Source organism: Neoarius graeffei, chromosome 6 (assembly GCF_027579695.1).
Source record: "Neoarius graeffei isolate fNeoGra1 chromosome 6, fNeoGra1.pri, whole genome shotgun sequence".
Taxonomy (NCBI): Eukaryota; Metazoa; Chordata; class Actinopteri; order Siluriformes; family Ariidae; genus Neoarius; species Neoarius graeffei.
Window position 1 is genome coordinate 66,653,276 of NC_083574.1, and position 24,389 is coordinate 66,677,664.

The following is a 24,389-nucleotide window of genomic DNA, read 5'->3' on the forward strand; positions in this document are numbered from 1 at the left end:
GCAACCACTCACTGGCCCACTCTGAATTCAATGTATTTGGGATCGAAGTCAGCCTGCCACCATATCTAATGGAGATGCGCTGGCACAATGGAAATGAGTGAAAGGAAAGCCGCATGCTTTCAAACTGAAACAAATGTAGGTGTGTACATGGATCTCCCATCAAGTGCAATGAAATAATGACCCAAAAATATGAAATATCATCAATACCAGAGGTCACTCTCAAATATGCTCACTTATAAGCCATTGCTACTCACATTCTCAGATGATGATTCTGCTAGGAAGAGACACACTACTACTACGATTATTGGGGGAGTTCCAGGTATTTATCCTCTAGTGGACCAAAAGCAACCCTAAGGAGAGTCGTTGAGGTCACATGGGTCATTGACCCTCTCAGTCATCCTGTAGGTGCTTTTGGTCCACTAGAGGATAAATACCTGGAACTCCCCACTAGTCAGACAGAACTGAAGAAGCCTTTTGGATGAGAGGTGAAAGGTCTTCAAGAATTTCAAGCAAGTCCAGTTGCCTTCTTTAGCACCTACGGTTTACAAATCACCTGGATGACTGAGAACCTTCACAGACGTATTTCCACGCACTTTGGGATGAGAGCCATTCAACTGGTGTGGGAGTATGAGAAGACTTCCAGAAAACTTGCAGATTACAGAAACCACCTGCGTTTCAACCCAAGATTATCCCCACAAGCTTATGCCTGGGTTCCACCGTCAAAGGACACAGAGCAGAAATGATCCTCCAGAAGGCCCAGAACCAGCTTCTCAACAAGAGAGTGAGACAAGTACATTTCACCCTCGATGCCTTCCAAGCCAAGACTGAACTGATGTTTGAAGAATTGACTGCACTTCTTCCCAGTGAAGCTTTGGAACAAGTCTCCAAGTTTGTTGAGAAGGCATGGATCTCACACCACAACAAAGGCAAAGAATGACAGATACGCAAAGTTCAAAACACTTCTGTCTAAAACCACTGCTTCCCACAAGACAGAAGTTATGACTTGGAGGAAGAAATCTGACCAGGCAACACAGCCTGACATCCAAGAGAAGTGGGTGAAGAACTTATCCGACAGGGAACTCACCCAACCAGAGAAGGATGTTTAGTTCTATGGATAAAACTTTGCAGTTTCACCAAAGCAGATACCAGTGGTAGATCTCATCATAGCCACAGAGTCACCCATCAGAAAAAACAAACAAACAATCTAACCAACACAGGGGCAGAACAACTTGGACGGAAAGTATCAGCTGCCCTCAGCAGTGCGAAAGCACCCCCCTCCAACCTCACCATCCAAGAAAGGAGGGCTCTTGCATTGCTTCAAAACAGACCAGAACATCACCATCCTTCTTGCTGACAAAGGGAGATGCACAGTGGTGCTAAACACAGAAGACTACCACTCAAAGATGACCAGTCTCCTCAGCAACACAACCACCTATGAAATCCTGAGGCGGGATCCCACCAGCAGTTACCCCCCCCAAAAAAAAAAAAAAAAAAAAGGTGTGAGCTGCCTACAACTAGAAAAGGACCATGCCATCAACCGATCTATGTACTACAGACTGTACCCTGGGGAATCCATTCCTCTCATTTATGGACTCCCCAAGATTCACAAGGAAGGAGCTCCACTCAGACCCGTCAGCAGCAGCATAATTTCGGTCACCTATAGCATTGCCAAACACCTAGCCACCATCCTGACTCCTCTTGTTGGAAACATGCCACATCACATGAATAATGCCCAAGATTTTGCCACTAAAGTTGAAAAACCTAAAGCTAGACTCCGATGAAACCATGGTTTCCTATGATGTCACTTCTCTTTTCACCTGCATTCCCACCACAGAAGAAACCTTCTTTATTATTTGTCACATGCACACTTCAAGCACAGTGAAATTCATCCTCTGCATTTAACCCATCTAGGGCAGTGAACACACGCACACACTCAGAGCAGTGGGCAGCCACACCAAAGCGCCCAGGGACCAGTCGAATTGTTAGGAAACTACTTCAAGACAGCATGAACCTCACCATGGACCACATTTCCACCCTGGTTGATCTCTGTATGACCACTATTTCCAGTTCAACAAAAGTTTCTACAGACAGACGCATGGATGCACCATGGGCTCACCAGTGTCCCCTTTCGTGGCCAATCTATACATGGAGGAAGTGGAAAACAAAGCCTTGACCACTTTTTCAGGAGTCACTCCCAGCCACTGGATCAGGCATGTGGATGATACCTGGGTAAAAATCAAAACCCATGAGGTGGAAGCCTTCACAGGGCACATAAATGCAGTGGATATCAACATTAGGTTCACTTGGGAGGACGTCAGTGGAAACAAACTAGCCTTTTTGGACTGCAGCGTGCACATCAAACAAGACATAAGCCTGAGCACTGGGGTCTACTGGAAACCCACAAGCACAGACCAATACCTACTGTTCGACTCTTGCCACCCACTGGAACACAAATTGGGGGTCATTAGGCCCTTACATCACAGGGCTCAGAACATACCTACAATGGTAGAGGGAAAAGAGAAGGAGCAAAAACACATCAAGGAAGCACTTCAGAAGTGTGGGTATCCCAACTGGGCTTTCGTCAAGACCAGAAAAAACAAACAAACAAACAACATGATGGACAGGGGAAAAAAACAGCAACAAATACAAGAACATGGTCATTCCCTACATTTCTGGCCTATGTGAGAAACTGAGGAGGATCTTCTACAAACACAACATCCCTGTGCACTTCAGACCCAATAACACTCTGAGGCAGAAATTGGTCGACCCTAAAGACAGAATACCCAGACAGGACAATGTACTGTACGCAATTCAATGCAGTGAGGAATGCATAGACCTGTGCATTGGGGAAACGAAACAACCACTTCCCAAGCACATGGCTCAACACAGGACAGCCAGTTCCTCAGGCCAGGACTCTGCAGTCCATCTTCATCTCAGTAACAAAAGGACACTCGTTTCAGGACTGCAATGTACACATTTTAGCCAGAGAAGACCGATGGTTTAAAAGAGGAGTAAAAGAAGCCATGTTCATCAATCTGGAACATTACTACTGAACAGAGGAGGTCGTCTGAGACACCACTTATCAGCTACCTACAATGCAGTCCTTGGCACACTTCCCAGAAAACTGAACACACATCCACACCAAAACTCCGCTGACATCAGTGACTCACATGATGGCAGAGCGTGCCAACGACCCACAGATCACCCTAACGACCCTCTAGGCTGCTAACACCGTTCACACCCAGCCTCCAGTGAACCCAACACTGACAGGATGACAGAGGGTCAATGACCCATGTGACCTTCATGACTCTCCTTAGGGTTGCTTTTGGTCCACTAGAGGATAAATACCTGGAACTCCACACTAGTCAAACAGAACTGAAGAATCTGAAGAGAGGTGAAACATCTTCAAGAATTTCAAGCAAGTCCAGTTGCCTTCTTTTCCAACTACAGCTTTGCTCAGCATCTAGACTTAGGCTGGGTAATCATGGAGCAAATGTGCATCAACAATACTCACAAGCTTCACTTCTGAAGACCGGAGTGTCTTCAGAACCCATATTCAACAGAATGGATGTCCATCTCTCTTCACTCTTTGCAATAACAGCACCATTGTAAAAGAAAAACCTAGCTACAGCAAGGTCCACAGGCATGCACATCAAAACCTATGCCAACTGAAGACAAGCTCAGGCTCATGGTGTTTGAACACACAGAGAATGATGTCATGTACTTTGAGTATGAGATCTTTCTAAAAATTATGGAGAAAGAGATCCATCAGGATGAAGTTAACAAATGGGTGGCTTCTTTGCCATTTTGGTCACCTTGTCCCTAACTCCCAAACAGAGAGCAAGCGTTATCCTGACTCAGTTCTTTAAGATGCACTCTAAGCAAAAATCCTGAGATGAGAGAGCAGTTTTCCTCTTTTCTAGAAAATATATTTGAAAACGGGCATGCAGAGAGAGCACCATCCGTCCATGAGAATCCCAAATGCTGGTGTTTGGCCATTTTTGGGGTGTACCATCCCTCGGAGCTGGGACAGATATGAGTCAATGTTTGACTCAAGTGCCCAACAGCATGGTGCCTCGCTCAACTCCATGCTGTTGACAGGTCCAACCTAAATAATTCTCTCCTGGGTGTGCTGCTATAGTTCAGGAAATACTGCATCACAGTCACTGCCAATATCCAAGAAATATTTTATGGATTCCTGGCAAGACCTGATCAGAGGGACAACTTGAGATTCCTATTGCATAAGGATATAGACCTGTCCAAAAGAAGCAGAAGAGTATTGCATGTGGTTGCACATCAACAATAAGAAGGTTAAGAAATAAGAATGCTAGAGACAGACATAATAAGGTTTAAGAAATAAGAAGACTGAAGAAATAAGAATGGCCCAAAGGTTAGAGAAGCAGCTTTGGATCCAAAAGGTTGCCGGTTCTATTCCCTGGACAAGCAGGAATGGCTGAATTGCCCTTCAGCAAGGCACCTAACCCCCAACTGCTCCCTGGACCCACTGCTGTGGGTATGTCAGGGTCTTATTGTGTGACACTCTTGATAAGAGCATCTGTTAAATGTAATGTACCCCAGTGGTAGCCTGGCTAACGCGACTTCAAAGCTCTCCGAGCTATTGGTCTGGCAAAGATATTAAGCCCAACTGTTTCCCAGAGCCCGTGGTTGACCCGCCTCCCTGAAATGCCTCAGTTTGCTACTGGTCGAAGCCAGAAAAGGCTGTGACGAAGCTTAAACCAATCACATCACTCTTTCCTCTGACGTATGCGACGCGACAGGGCTAACTGGTAGATTAAACTCTTACCGAAGCCGGTCGGGAGCAAGGCGAAAACGTCCTTCCTTTCAATAAATACCTCCAGGGCTGATCTTTGCTCCGTTTTCAATGAGAACTTCCCGTTGAATGCTTTCAATACAGCATCTATGCGTAACAGATGCGGAAGCGTGAATGAAGCGTTTCCGGCATAGATTCTGTAAACAATCTATGGCTTCCGGTCGCAGTTCTACTACGTCAGTGCCTTGAACACGCCTCTACCCAGGGCCGTTGGAGATGCTCAAAGTTGATTGGTTCCCGATTTTTCGGGAGCTTGGAAGAGCTGTAGATAGCTTGCCTGGCCAGACTAAGCTCGCAACAGGCCCTCGTGTTGTGTCACACTTAGGATGGGTGGGCCCAGGCTACCCCAGTGGTAGCTATCTACAGTCTTCAGGGATTCAACATGTTCGAGAGGCATTTCTACATCATGATGGATTTGTATCACCACAGAGTCCACAGATATAGACCTTCTGAAGCAAAGCGCACTTGTGCATCACTTGCAGAGTCAAACCTGAAACGGCACAAAATCACAAACAGTATCACTGTGTTGCAAGCCTTTGAACCAGAAGAGCTGGCCTCAGGCATCAAAGACTTGAGAAAACTTTGCTTACCCAAGAGTTGGCTATTCCAGGAGTTGAACAGCCTCCATGTACCCAGCTGCAATGTTCCAATGTCACTCTCAAGGTCCATATACACATAGCTATGTCTCTTTTTCTATGCCTCAAACTACTGTCCCTATGGCCCAGATTATTTATGAGCAGTCACTTGAGAGTCATCGTAAAGTCAGACTTATGCTTGGAAAAACAAAAATCACCACAGTTCCCTGCCTCAAGCTATGGTGGAGCTGTTCTGGCTGTTGAAATGGCAGAGCTCATCTTGTATGAATTGGACCACAAACAAAACGCTGTAAAGTTCTACTGTGATAGCAGGGTGGTCCTTGGGTAGATCAGTAATGATTCAAAAATATTGTGTAGATACCGGTACATAATTGTGTACATCATATATGCCAGATGACTTCCTCTGAACAGTATCACTGTCCCTTCAGCACAGAACCCTGAAACTGCACAAATCTGGCCACCTGGTCTGTACTTGCATCACAGCTCATGGATGCTATGCGGTTTAAATCTACTTTCTGTATATTATGTTTAAAAAATATATCTGACCCAATTTCTGTCAGTGACCCTCTGCCACAGCTGAACAAGCACACTTTGCATTTTCTCTGCGGAAATGCAGTCTAGTTCCAGCTTGTGCTTTCTTTTCAACATCATTGTGGCATTTATATGCTACACAATGAGGCATATTTATTTAAAAACTGATAAATTTGTGAAAATACTTGTAACACTAGCAAAACTATGATGTAAACAGAGAATATAAATAGCTGAGTTGCTCCAAGCGACCATATTTCATAATGTAGGGCCATATTACTCACAGCAAATTCTGCTTTTTTTTTCCCCCACAGCAAGGACTGCTACACAGAGTTCAAGTCTGAGCATTGCAGTTTCTTTTACAAGTGTCAGTTTTGATTTGCCAAGGACAAAGCCAACCTTTGAGTGACCATCTGTGTTGGTCACTTTTAGGTAGGCCACAGCCAAGATAGCTTGGAAGGATGAATCCCAATTTTCCAGTGTTACTTCTCCGAGCAGTGATCTGCCTTCTATAGAGATCTTGCATGTGACATCACAGCCGATCCAGATTGTGACAGACGCCATCGTGTCGGTCAAACGCCATATTCCGCCTTCTACTTCTAGTTCTACTTCTGCTTTTACTTCTACCTTTTCTTCTGGAAAACCCTACTATATACAATTCTACTACAACGGCTGCGGCTACAAGCTCTCCCTACCTGTGCACGGTTTTTATGATTTTTGTGTGTATTTTTGCGTGTTGTTTGTCTGTACCGGACTTCAATATCCACTACAACCGTATGGACTTACTGGACATTGGTTTCCAGCAGAAAATGACGGTTTGTAGCGATTTCCATCGCATGCACAACATTCCGGACGAGAAAAAAAAAAAAAAACAAAACATTCCGGACGAGACCAGATTGCGAGACCAGCGGGGTCTCCGTGGATTGTTATCAGAAGCAAAGGGAAGGAGGCGGCGCCGGGAGCCGAAGCAAAAGCGAGGCTACAGGCAGAGCCGGCCTGTTGACTAAGCTCAGAAAACAGCTACTCAAACCTCCACTGCCAAGCCTCTACCTCTCCAACGCCAGATCCATGTAAACAACACGGACGATTTGGAATTACCTCATTCTATAATCGGCTGGTCAGTGCTATACTCAATACTTAAGTAACTTACCCATCCAGTGAGGATCATTTTCTTGTTTACAAGATGCCACATCTGAGTTGCTGACAAATCCTGAATTTCTGTAAAGATAACTGTCCAGAGATTTATAAGCACGCAGTGCTTCACCACTGAACAGCGAGGGAAAGTTGATGAGGTAATCATACACGTCCGGGTATTCCGCTGGCAGTTCAAAATCCGGTCGTGAAAACTCCGTCCAGAAAGCCATAAGGGTCACAAATCTGTAGATCGTTTATTTTAGACATATATCTAGTTATCTGTTCATTAGAAAAATGAGCCGTGTAGTCCGTCGGTTGAAATTGATCCATTCTGTACACGAGTGCAGCAGTATTCAGCGGTGTTTTTGACCAACACGATGGCGGTTGTGTACTTTCCGGTCACGTGACTGCAAGATCTCTATTGTGATGGGTAAGAGAAGGTCAAGAGGATCAAAGACGCTATTTATGATGAAGCGTCCACCTCTGCAAATGAATGGCTGGTCTTTCTGTACTTGGAAAATGTCAGCATGTTTCAGCTGATGCCCAAGCTGCACTGAATGGGAGCATCATCTGCAGAGAAATCAATCTTTGATGGCACTGGAACAGTCTTCCAAAGGAAATTCATTCATGATGGCTGCACTGTTTGTTGTGATCTTGTGCAGTCTTGAGGCATGAGCAGGAGAGCATTTCCTTTGTTCGCTTGATGACACCGACAGCTTCAGGCTCAGTTGCAAAAGATTTCAATGCATCAACAACATAAGTCTCTATGAACGTCCTCACATGTGCACCAAATTCAGCTTCTTTTGTAGCTCTTCTAAGGCGGCATATTGCTATCATCAGGAATGGGGTGTTCCCAAATACATGGACACGCATACTGTAGTCCACAATATCACTGTTCCAGTCATTGTTACGAAACCAGAGAAACCTTAAGTGATGTTCTTTGACAACAAAGCAGTAGTACCTGTGTTGTATATCTGCAGGTCACTGCAATTTTCTCCTTTCTGAATCTCAGTAAGACACCAAACAAGTTGCTGTCTAGGTCTGGCCCTTTGAGGAGGACATTGTTGAGTGAGATACCCTCATATTGTGCACTTGAATCAAAACACTATGTGAATCTGGTCTGGTTACTTTGGATGGGAGATACCAACATTCTTTTCCTTCAGGAAGGGCTGGGGCAAGTGCAGCATGTTTGCCATCATTTTTTGCATGAACTGTGTGTAATGCGTTTTGATTTCAGGTTTCTTTTCTAGTGTGTGGCATAGTGCTTTCAGTTTCTGAAACGCACAGTCTGTCGTTTGGCAGCTGTCTCCTGGGACACCGAAATGGAAGGGGTGCGACTCACCTTTGCGTGTCATCTTGAAAAACTGTGTCATCCATGATCTTTATGAATTTCAGGTCTTTGATGGATGGGGTGGGTTGATGATCTTTATCAGTGTAGGTGTAAACTGAGGAGGTTGAGTCATCTTTGTAGGGAGGTGTGGCTGCCTGGAAAGCATAGAGCTGAGGTGCAGGAAGTGGCTAAAATGAAAGGCTCTGTGTGTGTGTGTGTGTGTGTGTGTGTGTGTGTGTGTGTGTGTGTGATCTTTCGCTTGCATATGACTATAGCAGGTTGTGAGTTAGATTGGACAGCTGTTTTCCAGTACGTGTGTTCTAAGAGCAGTAACAGATGACGGCCTATGTACTGGGCCAATGCACACATCTGTCCCCACCCAGCCAAGATCTATTTTCTGTGTGAAAAGAGAATCATTGGATTTATCAATTTATCCATTTCCTGCTTGTGTATTCTCAGAATGTATCTACCCAACAAAAGGAGTATTTCTGCATTCGGATCTCGGGGAGGAGTCTCATCTGCTATGCTTCGTAGGTGGGGATGATGATCAGTACTGGGGGTTGGAATTTCTGACCTGTTATTTGGAAGCTCTCTACATCCGATCAGGAAGAGGGATGCAGATCTTCTCATCTAATGACTCAATCATGTAGCCACATGCTCTCCTTCCAGTGGTTTCCACACTGCCTGTGCAGATCTTTAGGGTGTACAGAGCTGGTGAGCTTTTATCATTGAAAGTCTCAAAAAATTCTGATCTTGCTAAGGACCTATTGCTTTGCTCATCAATGACTGCATACACCTTTGTCGCTGCCTTGGGGATAACGTGCTGACTAGATAAATTTTTTGAACAGGCTCTTGCACTCACCCCATCGCCACACACCTTTGTGCACTTTGATGTGACTTGTGACTGAACTCTTTGTGCTCCCTGCCATCGTCTGAGGTGGGTGGGGATGGATTAGCTTTCCATGGACCAGGATGAAGGGCTTCGACATGCTTGTTGCTCTTGCACTCTGCATGTTATGACAGTTTTGCAGTTTTTGGCAATATGGGCTGTTGATGCGCAAGACCTAAAGCCAATGGAGTTGTCCTTCAAGTACTGCTTGCGGTCAGGTAGCGCTTTGTCTCTGAAGTTCCTTCATTTCCCAAATGCATGAAGCTTTTTGTGAAGAGGACAGTGTTTGTTCAGATCTTGAGTGTCTGTTTTTGGCTCACCATCTTGGCTGGAGTTGGGTTTTGTGGATGAGAACAGGCTGGTTTGTATTACCTGAGAGGAATTTGGGCTCATCTTTTCTTGCTATCATGTCAGTGAGGTGAGAAATGGCGAAACTGGGACCATTTCTTGCTTTGGATTGATGGTGAATGAAGTCCACAAAAACATTGAATGAGGGAAAAGGAACTTTCTGTTGTTGCTTCAGTTGTGAGCCATAGAACAGCTACCTTTCCTACAGATTACATGGAAGCTTTTCCATAACCAGTGCTGCTCCTTTTGCGGTGTCCAGATATGCAAGACCTGGTAGGTATCAAATCAAATCAAGTTTATTTGTATAGCACTTTTAACAATAAACATTGTCGCAAAGCAGCTTTACAGAGTATCCATCTTGTTTTGCAGCATACAGCTCTCTCATACAGGAGGTGGTCTGTCAGTTCACACAGCTTTGCTGATTCTTTGTTGGATATTTTTGGGCAGCTGTCCAATTTTACAAAGAGTGCCTTCTCTATAACTTCGGGTGTGCCATAGTACTCTTCAAGGCGTTGCCAAATCATCTTGAGCCCACTTGCTGGATCTCTGATATGGGCTGCTTTTATTCTATGTGCTTGCTCTGATGACTCTTTCCAAAGCCATTTAATCAGGAGATCAGTTTCTTCAGCTGCTGTCAGGCTGAGGCTGTCCATGGCATCATGGAAGGAGGATCTCCAGACCCAATAGTTCTCTGGTTTATCATCACACTTTGTTAGCCCAGTGGAGACCAGCTGACATCTTGCAACGTACCTGGTAAGATCTGTGTTTGCAGAGCCATGGTTGCAGGTGTGACAGATAGGTGAGCTGAAATATGGACTGCAGCTGGGGAGTGTGTTGGCCTTCACTTCCTGCCATGCCTTGCTGCTGGTATGGGGTGGTTCATGATGTGTCTTTGCTGGGGACATGTCCCATATTGGGCTTTGCTTCTAGCCCTCTAATGTTCTGCTCATCATCTAATTCTGCTTGAAGTGTTGCTGCTTCTGCTATTGCCACCTACATTTCCTTTTTGCATTGCAATACTCCCAACTCTGCTTCCAACCTTGCATTTTGCACTTTCATTTCCATTTCTTTCTGAGAAAAGGTGCCCTCACCTCAGGCTGCTTGTGCTTTGGCTTTTGCTGCTGCTAATATTGCGCTCTTCTTCAAACATCTGGTTGATGCACAGAAGGACAATGAGCAGCAGGACCAGAACTGCTGATACTTGAGATCTTATTTCTAAATCTTGCAACTCTGCATCATCAGGCATGTGGGATTCATTAGCTTTGATTTTTCCATGTCTTATAGAGCAGATTAACCTAGATTACTGTAACAGTGTCCTATTTGGCCTGCCCAGCAAAGCCCTGGACAAGCTGCAGTATGTGCAGAACTCGGTTGTGAGGCTTCTCGCTTGTACCAAGTACTGGCAGCACATCACCCCCACCCTCACTCATTTTCACTGGCTCCCGGTCAAGTCCTGCATCACAAATAAAATCATCCTTCTCACCTACAAATCTCTTCATGCCCTTGCTCCCCAGTATTTGTCGGGCATCTTACACCACTACACCTCATCCTGGCTCTCTGGTCCACTAATAAGGGTATGCTCCTTGTCCCCCAGACCAGACTGCAGACATTTGGGGATAGAGCCTTCAGGGTAGCTGCCCCCACTCTCTGGAACTCTCTCCCTCTGGTGAGCTACAATGATCCTTCCCTTGGTTCCTTCAAAAAAAAAAAAAAAACCCACCTAAAAACTCACTTGTTCACTCAGGCTTTGTGTTTTTAATTTGTGTTTGAATTTTTATTTCAAAAATAAATATTTTATTTCATGTAAAGTGTCCTTGGGTTCATTGAAAAGCACTATATAAATTAAAAATTATTATATTATTATTATTATTAGCACTATCTCAAATCACAAGACCCTACAGCAGATAGTGAGGACAGCTAAGATTCACTGGAGTCTCCCTTTCCTCCATCACAGACATTTACACCACATGCTACATCCGGAACGCCACCCAGCATTGTGGATGACCCCATGCATCCCTCACACAAATCTCCTGCAATCTGAGAAAAAAAAAAAAAAAAAAGATACCAAAGCATTTAGGCCTTCACAGCCAGGCTTTGTAACAGTTTCTTCCCACATGCCATCAGACTCCAACTCTGAGGGACTGGACTGATACACACAGACTGTTGATCACACCACTCCCACTGCAATCTTTGCACAGCGAAGAATAATACACATCACTTACACAAATGTTTATATTTATTTATTTTTTTAAAAACCATATTGCTACCTCAAAACACACACTCAAACCTTCCATACATTATAAGTGACAGGTACTGGTTGGCACTGTACGGTCTGTGCTAGTTGTCTTTTTTTTTTGCACTGTCCTTGATGTTTACACTTTACGTTGTCTGTATAGTTTATAGTCTGCAATGTTTGCACTCGCCACATTCATGATGCACTTTGTTGGACGTTGATCTGTAGCCCTGTGATGTTTTATGTAGCACCATGTCCCTAGAGAAACGTTGTTTCAATTTAACTGTGTACCATACCAACTGTATATGATTGAAATGACCACAAGAGTGCTCGGAGAGGCACAATATCCCCCACTGGCAACTATACCTATGCTATAAGGCCATAACTCTGGTAAAACGTGATTGAACTGAAAGAAATTGTAATATGCGTATTACCGACACATAAAGGTTTGATCCCTGGACCAGCAGGAATGGCTGAAGTACCCCTGAGCAAAGCACCTAACCCCCAAATGCTCCCCAGGCTGCCCACTGCTGTGGGTATGTCAGATGTCAGGGTCTTGTTGGACATCGCTCTTGAAAAGAGCATCTGCTAAATGCCTGTAATGTAATAAAAACCTCCCCATCAAAGCGATATGACCTTGCACTTCTGGTGCTCAGGCCCAAATAAAAATGCTCCAAAAACAACAGGGCTTTAGCATCTCTGGTGCAAGCCGATTCGGTGCTCATGCCCTAATATTAATAATAACAGTGCAAAAAATATAGGGCTTTAGCACTGTTGGTGCTCAGGCCCTCATAAAAAAATAAAAATGTTTAAAAATGTAAAAATAATTATTTAAAAAAATCCTTCCAGAAGCAACAGGGTCCTATGCATCTCCAGTCCTTGGGCTGTAAAAAAAAAAAAAAAAAAAGACATAGGAAAGCAATAGGGCCTTAAACCTCCATCTGTGTTCGGGCCAAAAAAAAAACCTGGTGAAAACAATAGGGTTCTATGCACCTCCAGTGCAGCTGCCCTTGAATGGACTCCAGAGGGTCTGCACTTTTGGTGTTCAGGCACTTGAAGAAAAACAATCCTTATGGAAACAATATTGCCCTTGCACCTCTGGTACAGACACCCTCCAGTGAACACTGGTGGCCCTGCATCTCCAGTGCACAGGACCTAAAAAACAAAAATTATAATAATAATCCTTATGGAAACACAATCCTTACAGAGTCTCTCCAGTGCTTGGTCTCCAACAACAATAACAAATAGATAGAGATTGTGACTAAAGTCACAGTAATTTGCGCTAGCTGTTACAAACTGGGACATTTGGTCACTGTACCTTATAGATCCGCAACGGTAAGAGATGGAGAATGAAGCTTAGTGAGGAAAAGTTGTACCATGCTGGCCTGAACAAAATTTAAACAAGAGTGCTCAGAGCACAATATCCCCCGCTGGCAACTATATCTATGCTATAAGGCCATAACTTTGGTAAAATGCGACTGAACTGAACAAAATTGCAATACATGTATTATCGACATAAAACAAAGAATCTTGTCAAGTTTAGTGAAATTCCACCAAAAAATTGTGAGAGGAGTTGATTTCAGAAGGTGAGTACCCTTCCCAGGATGGATATCACCACGACATAATCCCCCTTCAGGCCTTTCGGCCAGCGGGGGATAAAAACTGATTGAAAAAAAAAAAATTGATAGAATTATAAAATGATTGAAAAAATCCCGTTTTTCTTGGGTCATTCCAGATCACCACCAAAAGTCACATCAATGTAACTCAGCCCAGAGGTATTCTTCATGTGAAATATGGTGACGATTGGTTGAAAACTGAGGGAGAAATAGCATCCTAAAAAACGTTAGGAGAATAATAAGTGAAAAGATCCTGAGTGAGTAACAATTTGCGCCAGTGCCGCTAGCGCAAATTAATAAGTCTTCCATAAATGATAGGCCTTTAGCACCTCCGGTATGGGCTGCTGACCAGCATGAGAGGCGCTTGGACCCCAATAATAATAATAATGATGAGTCGAGTGAATACTCTGTCAACCATTTGCCAATTTCCTCCATTTTTCTTGGTCGTTCATTACATCTGGCAAATTCTGTATGTCCAGTATCTTCAATTAATTGGTCTATGTATGTGAAACAAGGACGTCCTCTGGTTCTTTTTCCATGTGTAGGTTCCCAGAGTAGAAGTTTGCATATTATTTCATCTTTTTTTCTCCAGCAGTGACCAATGAACCCAAGTCTTCTTATGTTTCCGACACTCGTGGAAGATTGCCATAAAGCTCTTTCCAAGAAACATTGAGAGCTAATCGTAATAATCTTGTGTAAACTCCATCAAGCCTTCTTTCTAATGATTTTGTAAGCGTCCAGCTTTCAGCACCATACAGTAACACACTTTCGACAACAGCTCTGAAGAAATTGTTTTTTAATTTTCTGCTTAGGGTTAATGACCACACATTTTCCATTTTATTTGCTGCAGACCATGCTTTTGCTATTCTGATATCCATAATAATAATAATAATAATAATAATAATAATAGAAACAATAGGATCCTTCAAACCCTTGGCACTTGGGCTCTAATTCTACATTGTATATTTACACACAGAATAGCCACACCCCAAGTAGCTATCTATATACCTTGAAGAAGATGCCAGTGCACAGAGCTTTTCAATCCTCCTCCGGATGTCCACATCAGGCATTTCTAGAGACTGAAGGTCAGGGAAAGTTGTCTCAAGAGGACTTGCATACAGTACATCCACTTGTGGACTGGGGAAATCTATCTGTACATGATGCAACAGAAGTTCAATGGTTAGATTGTTAAAATTATGTCAATACTTTTCTCTACCTAATAACTATTTAAAATGACTAATTTCATTCACACGACAGAAAAGAAAATGACAGTGAAATACCTGCAATACAAGTCTCTCTTCCAGGTTCTTAATCTTTCCAACAGGTCCAGGCAAGGAAGGTGGAGATGTCCACAAACTCAGCAGCTCAGTCCCTCTCGCAAACACCCTATAATATACGAATGTCTGCATTTTAGTCAGTCATTCATTCATTCATTAAACATCTACCTCGGTTTACAATGCTCAATGTTCAAACAGAAAAACAAAAGAATAGAAAGCTTAAAATGCTGATAAACAGCTCAACCTTCAATGGTCAAGTACAGGCTTCCCACAGAAAGCACATGTCAAAAACTGCATAAATTAAAAAAAATAAATAAAATAAAAAAATGTTATATATATATACACACACACACACACACACACACACACACACACACACACACTAGTGCATCTCAAAAATTTAGAATACCATGAAAAAGTTCCTTTTTTTCATAATTTAATTCAAAAAGGTAAACTTTCATATATTCTATATTCATTACATGTAAAGTGAAATATTTAAAGCCTTTGTTTTAATTTTGATGATTATGGCTTATAGCTCATGAAAATCAGAAATCCAGCATCTCAAATTATTAGAATATTCCCCAAGATCAATCAAAAAAAGGATTTACAATACAGAATTGTCCAACTTCTGAAAAGTATATTCATTTATACACTCAATACTTGGTTGGGGCTCCTTTACCATGAATTACTGTATGAATGCGGTGTGGCATGGAGCTGATCAGTCTGTGGCACTGCTGAGGTGTTACTGAAGCCCAGGTTGCTTTGATAGTGGCCTTCAGCGTATCTGTATTTTTGGGTCGGGTGTTTCTCATCTTCCTCTTGACAATACCCCATAGATTCTATATGGGGTTCAGGTCAGGCAAGTTGGCTGGCCAAACACAGTAATATCATGGTCAGCAAACCATTTGGTAGTAGTTTTGGCTATGTGGGTAGGTGCTAAGTCCTGCTGGAAAAGGAAATGAGCATCTCCAAAAAGCTCGTCAGCAGATGGAAGCATGAAGTGCTCTAAAATCTCCTGGTAGATGGCTGTGTTGACTTTGGACTTGATAAAATACAGTGGACCAACACCAGCAGATGACATGGCACCCCAAATCATCACAGACTGTGGAAACTTCACACTGGGCTTCAAACACCTTGGATTCTGTGCCTCTCCACTCTTCCTCCAGACTCTAGAACAGTCATTTCCAAATTAAATGCAAAATGTACTTTCATCTGAAAAGAGGACTTTGGACCACTGAGCAACAGTCCATTTCTTTCTCTCCTTAGCCCAGATAAGACACTTCTGACATTGTCTCTGGTTCAGGAGTAGCTTGATATTAGGAATGTGAAAGTTGTATCCCCTTTCTTGAAGATGTCTGTTCGTGATGGGTCTTGATACACTGACACCAGCCTCAGCCCACTCCTTGTGAAGCTCTCCCAAGTTCTTGAATCAACTTTTCTTGACAATCCTCTCAAGACTGCAGCCATCCCTGTTGCTTGTGCACCTTTTCCAGCCGCCCTTTTCAGCAATGACCTTTTGTGGCTTACCCTCCTTGTGGAGGGCATCAGTGATCATTTTTTGGACAACAGTCAAGTCAGCAGTCTTCCCCATGATTGTGGTTGTGTGTACTGAACTAGACCGAGAGATACACTGTGTTCATACTGTTTTACTCAAACTCGAAATGAAATATTTTAATATTTTGAGATGGGTTTTATGTTTTTGTACTGTATGCCATACTAATTAAAATTAAAACAGAAAAATGCTTGAAACATTTTACTTTATGTGTAATGAGTCTATAATGTATAACTTTCACTTTCTTAAATAACTAATGGAAAATATTGAACTTTTTCACAATATTCAAATTTTTTGAGATGCACTAGTATAATCATGAGAGGAAAAAAGTACATTGTCCTTTAAAGGAGAACTGAAGTCATTTTTAAACTTGCTTTATTTCTTAATTAACATGTTATTCAATTACGTTTTCGGTTTTAGTAACCTTATATTGTGACTTGTATTAATCCAGCCACTGGGGGTGCATAAGCGTACTTTTGGTGCCGGTCCCAAGCCCGGATAAATGGAGAGAGTGGCGTCAGGAAAGGCATCCGGCATAAAACTGTGCCAAATCTAACATGCGGAATGAAAAGAGAAATACCATACCGGATCAGTCGGGGCCAGGGTTAACAACAACCGCTTCTGGTACTGTTGGTCAACAGAGTGCCGGTGAAAAGTATGCTACTGTTGTGCCAAAACGGGCATGTTAGAGAGCGTGAAAGACAGAAGGGAAGGAGCTTAGAATTGAGGGTAGGAACACTGAATGTGGGAACACTGGCAGAGCGAGAGAGTTAGCAGGTATGATGGAAAGAAGGAAGTTGGACATTTTGTGTGTGCAGGAGAGGAGGCAGAAGGGAAGCAAGGCTAAGAACATTGGAGGTCGATTCAATAGTTTTATTATGGAGTCGATGGAAAGAGAAATGGTGTTGGTATTGTTTTGAGGGGAGAGTTGGTCAAAAGTGTGATTGATGTGAAGAGGGTTTCAGATAGAGTGATGGGCATAAAGTTGGAGATTCAAGGAAGGGTAATCAATGTGTGCGCATATGCCCCACAGGTTGGAGGTGAGAATGAAGAGAAAGTTTTTCTGGGAAAAGATGGATGAAGTGATAGAAAGGCCAAGTTTACATTAGACCGTATCTGTCTCGTTTTCTTCGCGGATGCACTGTCCGTTTACATTAAAACGCCTGGAAACGCCGGGAAACAGGAATCCGCCAGGGTCCATGTATTCAGTCCAGATCGTGTCTGGTCCGGTGCTGTGTAAACATTGAGAATACGCGGATACGCTGTGCTGAGCTCTAGCTGGCGTCGTCATTGGACAACGTCACTGTGACATCCACCTTCCTGATTCGCTGGCGTTGGTCATGTGACGCGACTGCTGAAAAACGGCGCGGACTTCTGCCTTGTATCACCTTTCATTAAAAAGAGTATAAAAGTATGAAAATACTGCAAATACTGATGCAAATACTGCCCATTGTGTAGTTATGATTGTCTTTAGGCTTGCCATCCTTCCACTTGCAAGTGGTAAGTGACGCGCATGCCCGATATGCACTGGGATCACACACACAGCGGCTCAGTCCCGAATCACTGCTCGTGCGCTTCACTCGCGCGCTCTGTGAGCTGCGCAGGGCCGGAGTGTGCACCCTCCAGAGGGCACTCGCTGTTCAGGGCGGAGTGATTTGGAGCGCAGGATGCCTGCGGAGCCGAGCGTATCCGTGTATTGGCGTTGCTGTGTGCACGCGAATCGTGTATTGGCGTTGCTGTGTGCACGCTAATCGTTTTAAAAACGTTAATCTGATGATCCGCTGATACGGTCTAATGTAAACCCCACCAAAGTATACCAAGGGAGGAGCACATGCTGATAGGAGCAGATTTCAATGGACATGTTGGTGAAGGAAACAGAGGAGATGAGGATGTGATGGGCAGATATGGTGCAAGAGAGAGAAATGTGGAAGGGCAAATGGTGGTTGATTTTTCAAAGAGGATGAATTTGGCAACAGTCAATACATACTTCGAGAAGAAAAAGCAGCACAGGGTGATGTTGAAGAGTGGAGGAAGATCTACACAGGTGGACTACATACTCTGCAGAAGGGGTAACCTGAAGGAGATTGGAAACTGTAAAGTGATGGCAGGGGAGAGAGTGTAGCTAGACAACAGAGTGGTCGTGTGCAGGATGAGCTTGAAAGTGAAAAAGAGGAATCATGAAATAGTGGAGCTGAAGATTAAGTGGTGGAAACTAAAAGAGGTTGAACATCAGAAGGAGTTTAAGAAAGAAATGAGACAAGCGCATTGAGTGGTAATGGAAGTCTGCCAGAAGATTGGGATACTACTGCTATACTAGTAAGAGAGGCAGCAAGGAAGGTACTAGGGTGGTCATTGGGAAGGAGGAAGGAAGACAAGGAGACATGATGGTGGAACAAAGAAGTGCAGGAAATTATAAAAGAAGAGGCTAGCAAAGAGGAATTGGGACGATCAGAGAGATGAGGAAAGCAGGCGGTTATACAGAGAGACAAGACAGAAGGCAAAAAGAGCAGTAGCAAACGTGAAAGCAGATGCATACCAGGAGTTGTACAAAAGACTGGAGATCAAAGAAGGATAGAAATACCTGTACAGACTAGCTAGGCAGAGAAACAGGGAAGCAAGGGATGTACAGCAGGTAAGAGTGGTGAAAGCTGTAAATAAAACAAAGAGGGTGCTGACAAACAAAGAGGGCATATTAAGAAGGTGGAAAGAGTACTTTGAGGATTTATTAAATGAGGAGAATCCAAGAGAGAAAAGGTCAGATTCATTGGAGACAACAAATCAGGAAGTTGAGTTGATTAGTAAGGATGAGGTGAGGGCCGCCATGAAAAGAATGAAGACTGGGAAAGCAGTTGGACCAGATGGTATCCCGATTGAGGCTTGGAGATGTTTGGGTGAGACGGCTGTGGAGTTCCTAACGAGATTGTTTAATAAAATCCTAGAGAATGAGAAACTGCCGAATGAATGGAGAAAGTGTGTGCTAGTCCCAATATACAAGACTTTTAAAATAAAATTGATGAGCCACACCATGAAGTTATGGGAAAGGGTATTGGAGGTGAGATTGAGAAGAGAGGTACGGTAGCAATCTGTGAACAGCAGATTGTGAACAGGGTTTATGCCAAGGAAAAGCATGTCGGATGCAATTTTTGCTTTAAGAATGTTAATGGAGAAGTACAGGGAAGGCCAGAGAAAGCTACACTGTGTGTTTGTAGACCTGGAGAAGGCATATGATAGAGTGCCGAGAGATGATTTTATGGTATTGTATGAGAAAGTGTGGAGTGAATGAGAAGTATATCAGAGTGGTGCAAGACATGTATAAGAACAGTGAAACAGCAGTGAGGTGTGCAGTTGGAATGACTGAATGGTTCAAGGTGAAGGTGGGACTTCAAGGATCTGCTTTGAGCCCTTTCTTGTTTGCCATAGTGATGGACAACTTGACGGACGAAGTGAGGCAAGAGTCACCATGGAACATGATGTTTGCGGATGATATTGTAACACATGGTGAAAGTAGAAAGGAGGTTGAACTGGGTTTGGAGAGATGGAGGTATGCATTGGAACAAAGAGGAATGAAGGTGAGCAGTAGCAAAACAGAATACATGTGCATCAATGAGAATGGGGATGAGAGTGTAGTGAAGATGCAAGGAGTAGATGTAAAGAAAAGTTGGTGAATTCAAATACCTGGGGTCAACTGTGCAGGAAAATGGGGGCTGCGATAGTGAGGTGAGAAAGAGGGTGCAGGCAGGGTGGAGCAGTTGGAGAAGGATTTCAGGAGTCATTTGTGATAAAGTCCAAGCAAAAGTAAAAGGTAAGATGTATAAGACAATAGTGAGACCAGCTGTGATGTATGGATTGGAGACAGTACCCTTAATGAAAAGACAGGAGGCAAAGTTGGAGGTGGCAGAGTCGAAGATGTTAAGGTTTGCGATGGGAGTGACAAGGTTGGACAGGATAAGGAACGAGCACATCAGAGGGACAGCATATGTGGCGAGCTTGGGAATTAAGCTAAGAGAGATGAGACTGAGATGGTATGGGCACATCCTGAGATGCAGAGCATGTTGGAAGGAGAAAGTTGAGGATGGAGCTGCCAGGCACACGAAAACAAGGAAGGCCAAAGAGGAGATACATGGATGTGGTGAGAGAGGACATGAAAGTGGCAGGTGTGGTAGAGAAGGATGCAGAAGACAGGGAGCAATGGAGACGAAAGATCCGCTGTGGCGGCCCCTAATCGGGAGCAGCCAAAAGATATCGTGACTCGTATTGGCAACTAATTGCAATTAAATATCATACTTATCGGCCTATTGGGTTTTTAGCCATATTGAATTTAGTTCATTTGGTCCATGGCAGGCGTCACTTATCCGCGCAATCTTCACAAGACTTCGAAACGTTAAGCGTCAGCTAGGTGTCAGTGCTGCCATTTTGAAAACTGTTTTCCAAATGAAATATTGCACAACGAGTTTAAATGACTATTACTGCCTAATTTTTTCAAACGTTCCTGATTGCTATCGAAACAAACAAAACTTCTGGCTTGATTACGTCAGCATTCGAAAGAGGGCATGCGCATCTTTTGACAACGTTGGCAGATTTAAAAATAAATTTAAAAAAAAAAAAAGTGTTGCGTGCTGTACTGTTTGTAACAGTGACTTTTGTATTGCCCATGGCGGGTTAAACAATTGTAAAAGACGTTGGGGGAGTTTAACAGTATAATTTGTTCATGGACAGATCACTTATACAAGCTGGCTTGCTGCTAAGATTACACGATAAGGCCAAACTTCTTGAAGACTTGTTTAAAGTTGCAATTAAATATTTAAAAAAAAAAAAAAAAAAAAAAAAAAAAAAAGAGTTAAATAATAGGAATAAAAGTAGTTTACATAAATAGTATAAGTAGTCTACATATTTTGTCACATTTTTTCCCTATAGGCCGATCTAATTTGGTTTACAGACTCCCAAGTATACCACTCCTCAACATATAACCGCCGCAGACAATACAGTAATACCTTACACTTTTATATATCTTAGGGATTTTTGAAAATCACAGTTTTTAACAGTAATTATTCAACAGTTACATAAGCAATGACAGGCATTTTTTTTTTAAAGTAGTTGTTAGTGTTGTGTGATGCATTAGATTAAAGAGTGTGAAGATCTGAATTGAAAGCTTAATTTTGTAAATATGTCTAAAATCCAGTGTTTTATAAAATTTCCATTTCTGTCTGTTGCCCTGGTCACAAACCAGCAATCATTTTCCATTGGTTTAATTTTCCATTTATGAGAAAAAACAAAACAAAACCAAAAAAACCCCACTCAATTAATAGAAGAAATTAACAGACCAAAAAGCCAAAAATAGAGATTTAGAATTGTGAGCATCAGGGTAAGAATTACAGATAAAGGCTTCTTCTTGTATATCACAAGTATGCACCTAGAAGTCTTAAAAGTAATACATCAATGAAATTGATACATGCTTTGTGTTTAAACATAAAAGCCAGAATTTACTGGGCGTGTTCACCTTAAATTGTGCGCACCAAGCATGACGAATGATGGTGGTACTCGAATGCATTGTGTATAAGAGGGTCAAACTTTGGTTAATTCTCTTCAAAACAGTATTACTGATATTTTTATATCTCATTTATTGTCTCCATGAAAAAAATAATTAGAAAAATTATTGATTTTTAGGAAGGATACAAAATTTCTCTCAGTGATCCAATCGGGCACGAGACAGCAAAGTATTCAGCCAATTTTATTGAAAAAAATCAAGTCAACAAAAGAGATTCAACCACTAGGTCAGAATCATGAGTTTCAAGCTGATTGAACCAACAGTGAGCGGGGGGTGGGGGGTGTTTACATGGACCAGTGACTAATATCACTAAAAAACCCAAGATGGCAGCGCCCATGAATTTGGTGTATTGCATTACACAACGTTAAAAAATGCTTAAAGTAAAAGCTCATCACAATGCAGCACAAAATTAATATATTCTGGTCAAATCCAGCCAAATGCAGCCAAACTGATTGGTCGGCGTTTCATAATACAGATGGACAATGACGCAAAACATAAAGCCAAAGCAACCCAGGAGTTTATTAAAGCAAAGAAGTGGAATATTCTTGAATGGCCAAGTCAGTCACCTGATCTCAACCAAATTGAGCATGCATTTCACTTGTTAAAGACTAAACTTCAGACAGAAAGGCCCACAAACAAACAACTGAAAACTGGTGCAGTAAAGGCCTGGCAGAGCATTAAAAAGGAGGAAACACAGCATCTGGTGATGTCCATGAGTTCAAGACTTCAGGCAGTCAGTGCCAACAAAGGGTTTTCAACCAAGTATTAGAAATGAAAATTTTATTTACAATTACTTAATTTGTCTAATTACTTTTAAGCCCCTGAAATGAAGGGATTGTGTTTAAAAAATGCTTTTAGTTCCTCACATTTTTATGCAATCATTTTGTTCAACCCACTGAATTAAAGCTGAAAGTCTGAACTTCAACTGCATCTGAATTGTTTTGTTCAAAATTAATTGTGGTAATGTACAGAACCAAAATTAGAAAAATGTTGTCTCTGTCCAAATATTTATGGACCTAACACATACACTATATTTTATATATATATATATAAACAAACATACAATTCCAAAAAAGTTGGGACAAAGTACAAATTGTAAATAAAAACGGAATGCAATAATTTACAAATCTCAAAAACTGATATTGTATTCACAATAGAACATAGACAACATATCAAATACCAAAAGTGAGACATTTTGAAATTTCATGACATCAACACATCTCAAAAAAGTTGGGACAGGGGCAATAAGAGGCTGGAAAAGTTAAAGGTATAAAAAAGGAACAGCTGGAGGACCAAATTGCAACTCATTAGGTCAATTGGCAATAGGTCATTAACATGACTGGGTATAAAAAGAGCATCTTGGAGTGACAGCGGCTCTCAGAAGAAAAGACGGGAAGAGGATCACCAATCCCCCTAATTCTGCGCCGACAAATAGTGGAGCAATATCAGAAAGGAGTTCGACAGTGTAAAATTGCAAAGAGTTTGAACATATCATCTACAGTGCATAATATCATCAAAAGATTCAGAGAATCTGGAAGAATCTCTGTGCGTAAGGGTCAAGGCCGGAAAACTATACTGGCTGCCCGTGATCTTCGGGCCCTTAGACGGCACTGCATCACATACAGGCATGCTTCTGTATTGGAAATCACAAAATGGGCTCAGGAATACTTCCAGAGAACGTTATCTGTGAACACAATTCACCGTGCCATCCAAAACTCTATAGTTCAAAGAAGAAGCCGTATCTAAACATGATCCAGAAGTGCAGACGTCTTCTCTGGGCCAAGGCTCATTTAAAATGGACTGTGGCAAAGTGGAAAACTGTTCTGTGGTCAGACGAATCAAAATTTGAAGTTCTTTATGGAAATCAGGGACGCCGTGTCATTCGGACTAAAGAGGAGAAGGACGACCCAAGTTATTATCAGCGCTCGGTTCAGAAGCCTGCATCTCTGATGGTATGGGGTTGCATTAGTGCGTGTGGCATGGGCAGCTTACACATCTGGAAAGACCCCATCAATGCTGAAAGGTATATCCAGGTTCTAGAGCAACATATGCTCCCATCCAGACGATGTCTCTTTCAGGGAAGACCTTGCATTTTCCAACATGACAATGCCAAACCACATACTGCATCAATTACAGCATCATGGCTGCGTAGGAGGGGGGTCCGGGTACTGAACTGGCCAGCCTGCAGTCCAGATCTCTCACCCATAGAAAACATTTGGCGCATCATAAAACGGAAGATACGACAAAAAAGACCTAAGACAGTTGAGCAACTAGAATCCTACATTAGACAAGAATGGGTTAACATTCCTATCCCTAAACTTGAGCAACTTGTCTCCTCGGTCACCAGACGTTTACAGACTGTTGTAAAGAGAAAAGGGGATGTCTCACAGTGGTAAACATGGCCTTGTCCCAACTTTGAGATGTGTTGTCATGAAATTTAAAAATCACCTAATTTTTCTCTTTAAATAATACATTTTCTCAGTTTAAACATTTGATATATCATCTATGTT

The 24,389-nt window shown here is 42.5% G+C and overlaps 1 protein-coding gene across 3 annotated transcripts in view; it reads right to left on the reverse strand.

Moving 5' to 3' along the window:
* The window catches only part of pik3c2a (phosphatidylinositol-4-phosphate 3-kinase, catalytic subunit type 2 alpha), a 322,810-nt gene that overhangs the window by 86,028 nt on the left and 212,393 nt on the right, over nucleotides 1-24,389 (reverse strand). For all 3 annotated transcript variants that reach the window (XM_060924002.1, XM_060924003.1, XM_060924001.1), the window contains exons 14-15: nucleotides 14,786-14,891; nucleotides 14,514-14,656 (exon numbers count right to left, since the gene is read on the reverse strand). In XM_060924002.1, coding sequence (XP_060779985.1) covers nucleotides 14,514-14,656; nucleotides 14,786-14,891 — 249 coding nt within the window. The remainder of the gene's footprint in view (nucleotides 1-14,513; nucleotides 14,657-14,785; nucleotides 14,892-24,389) is intronic.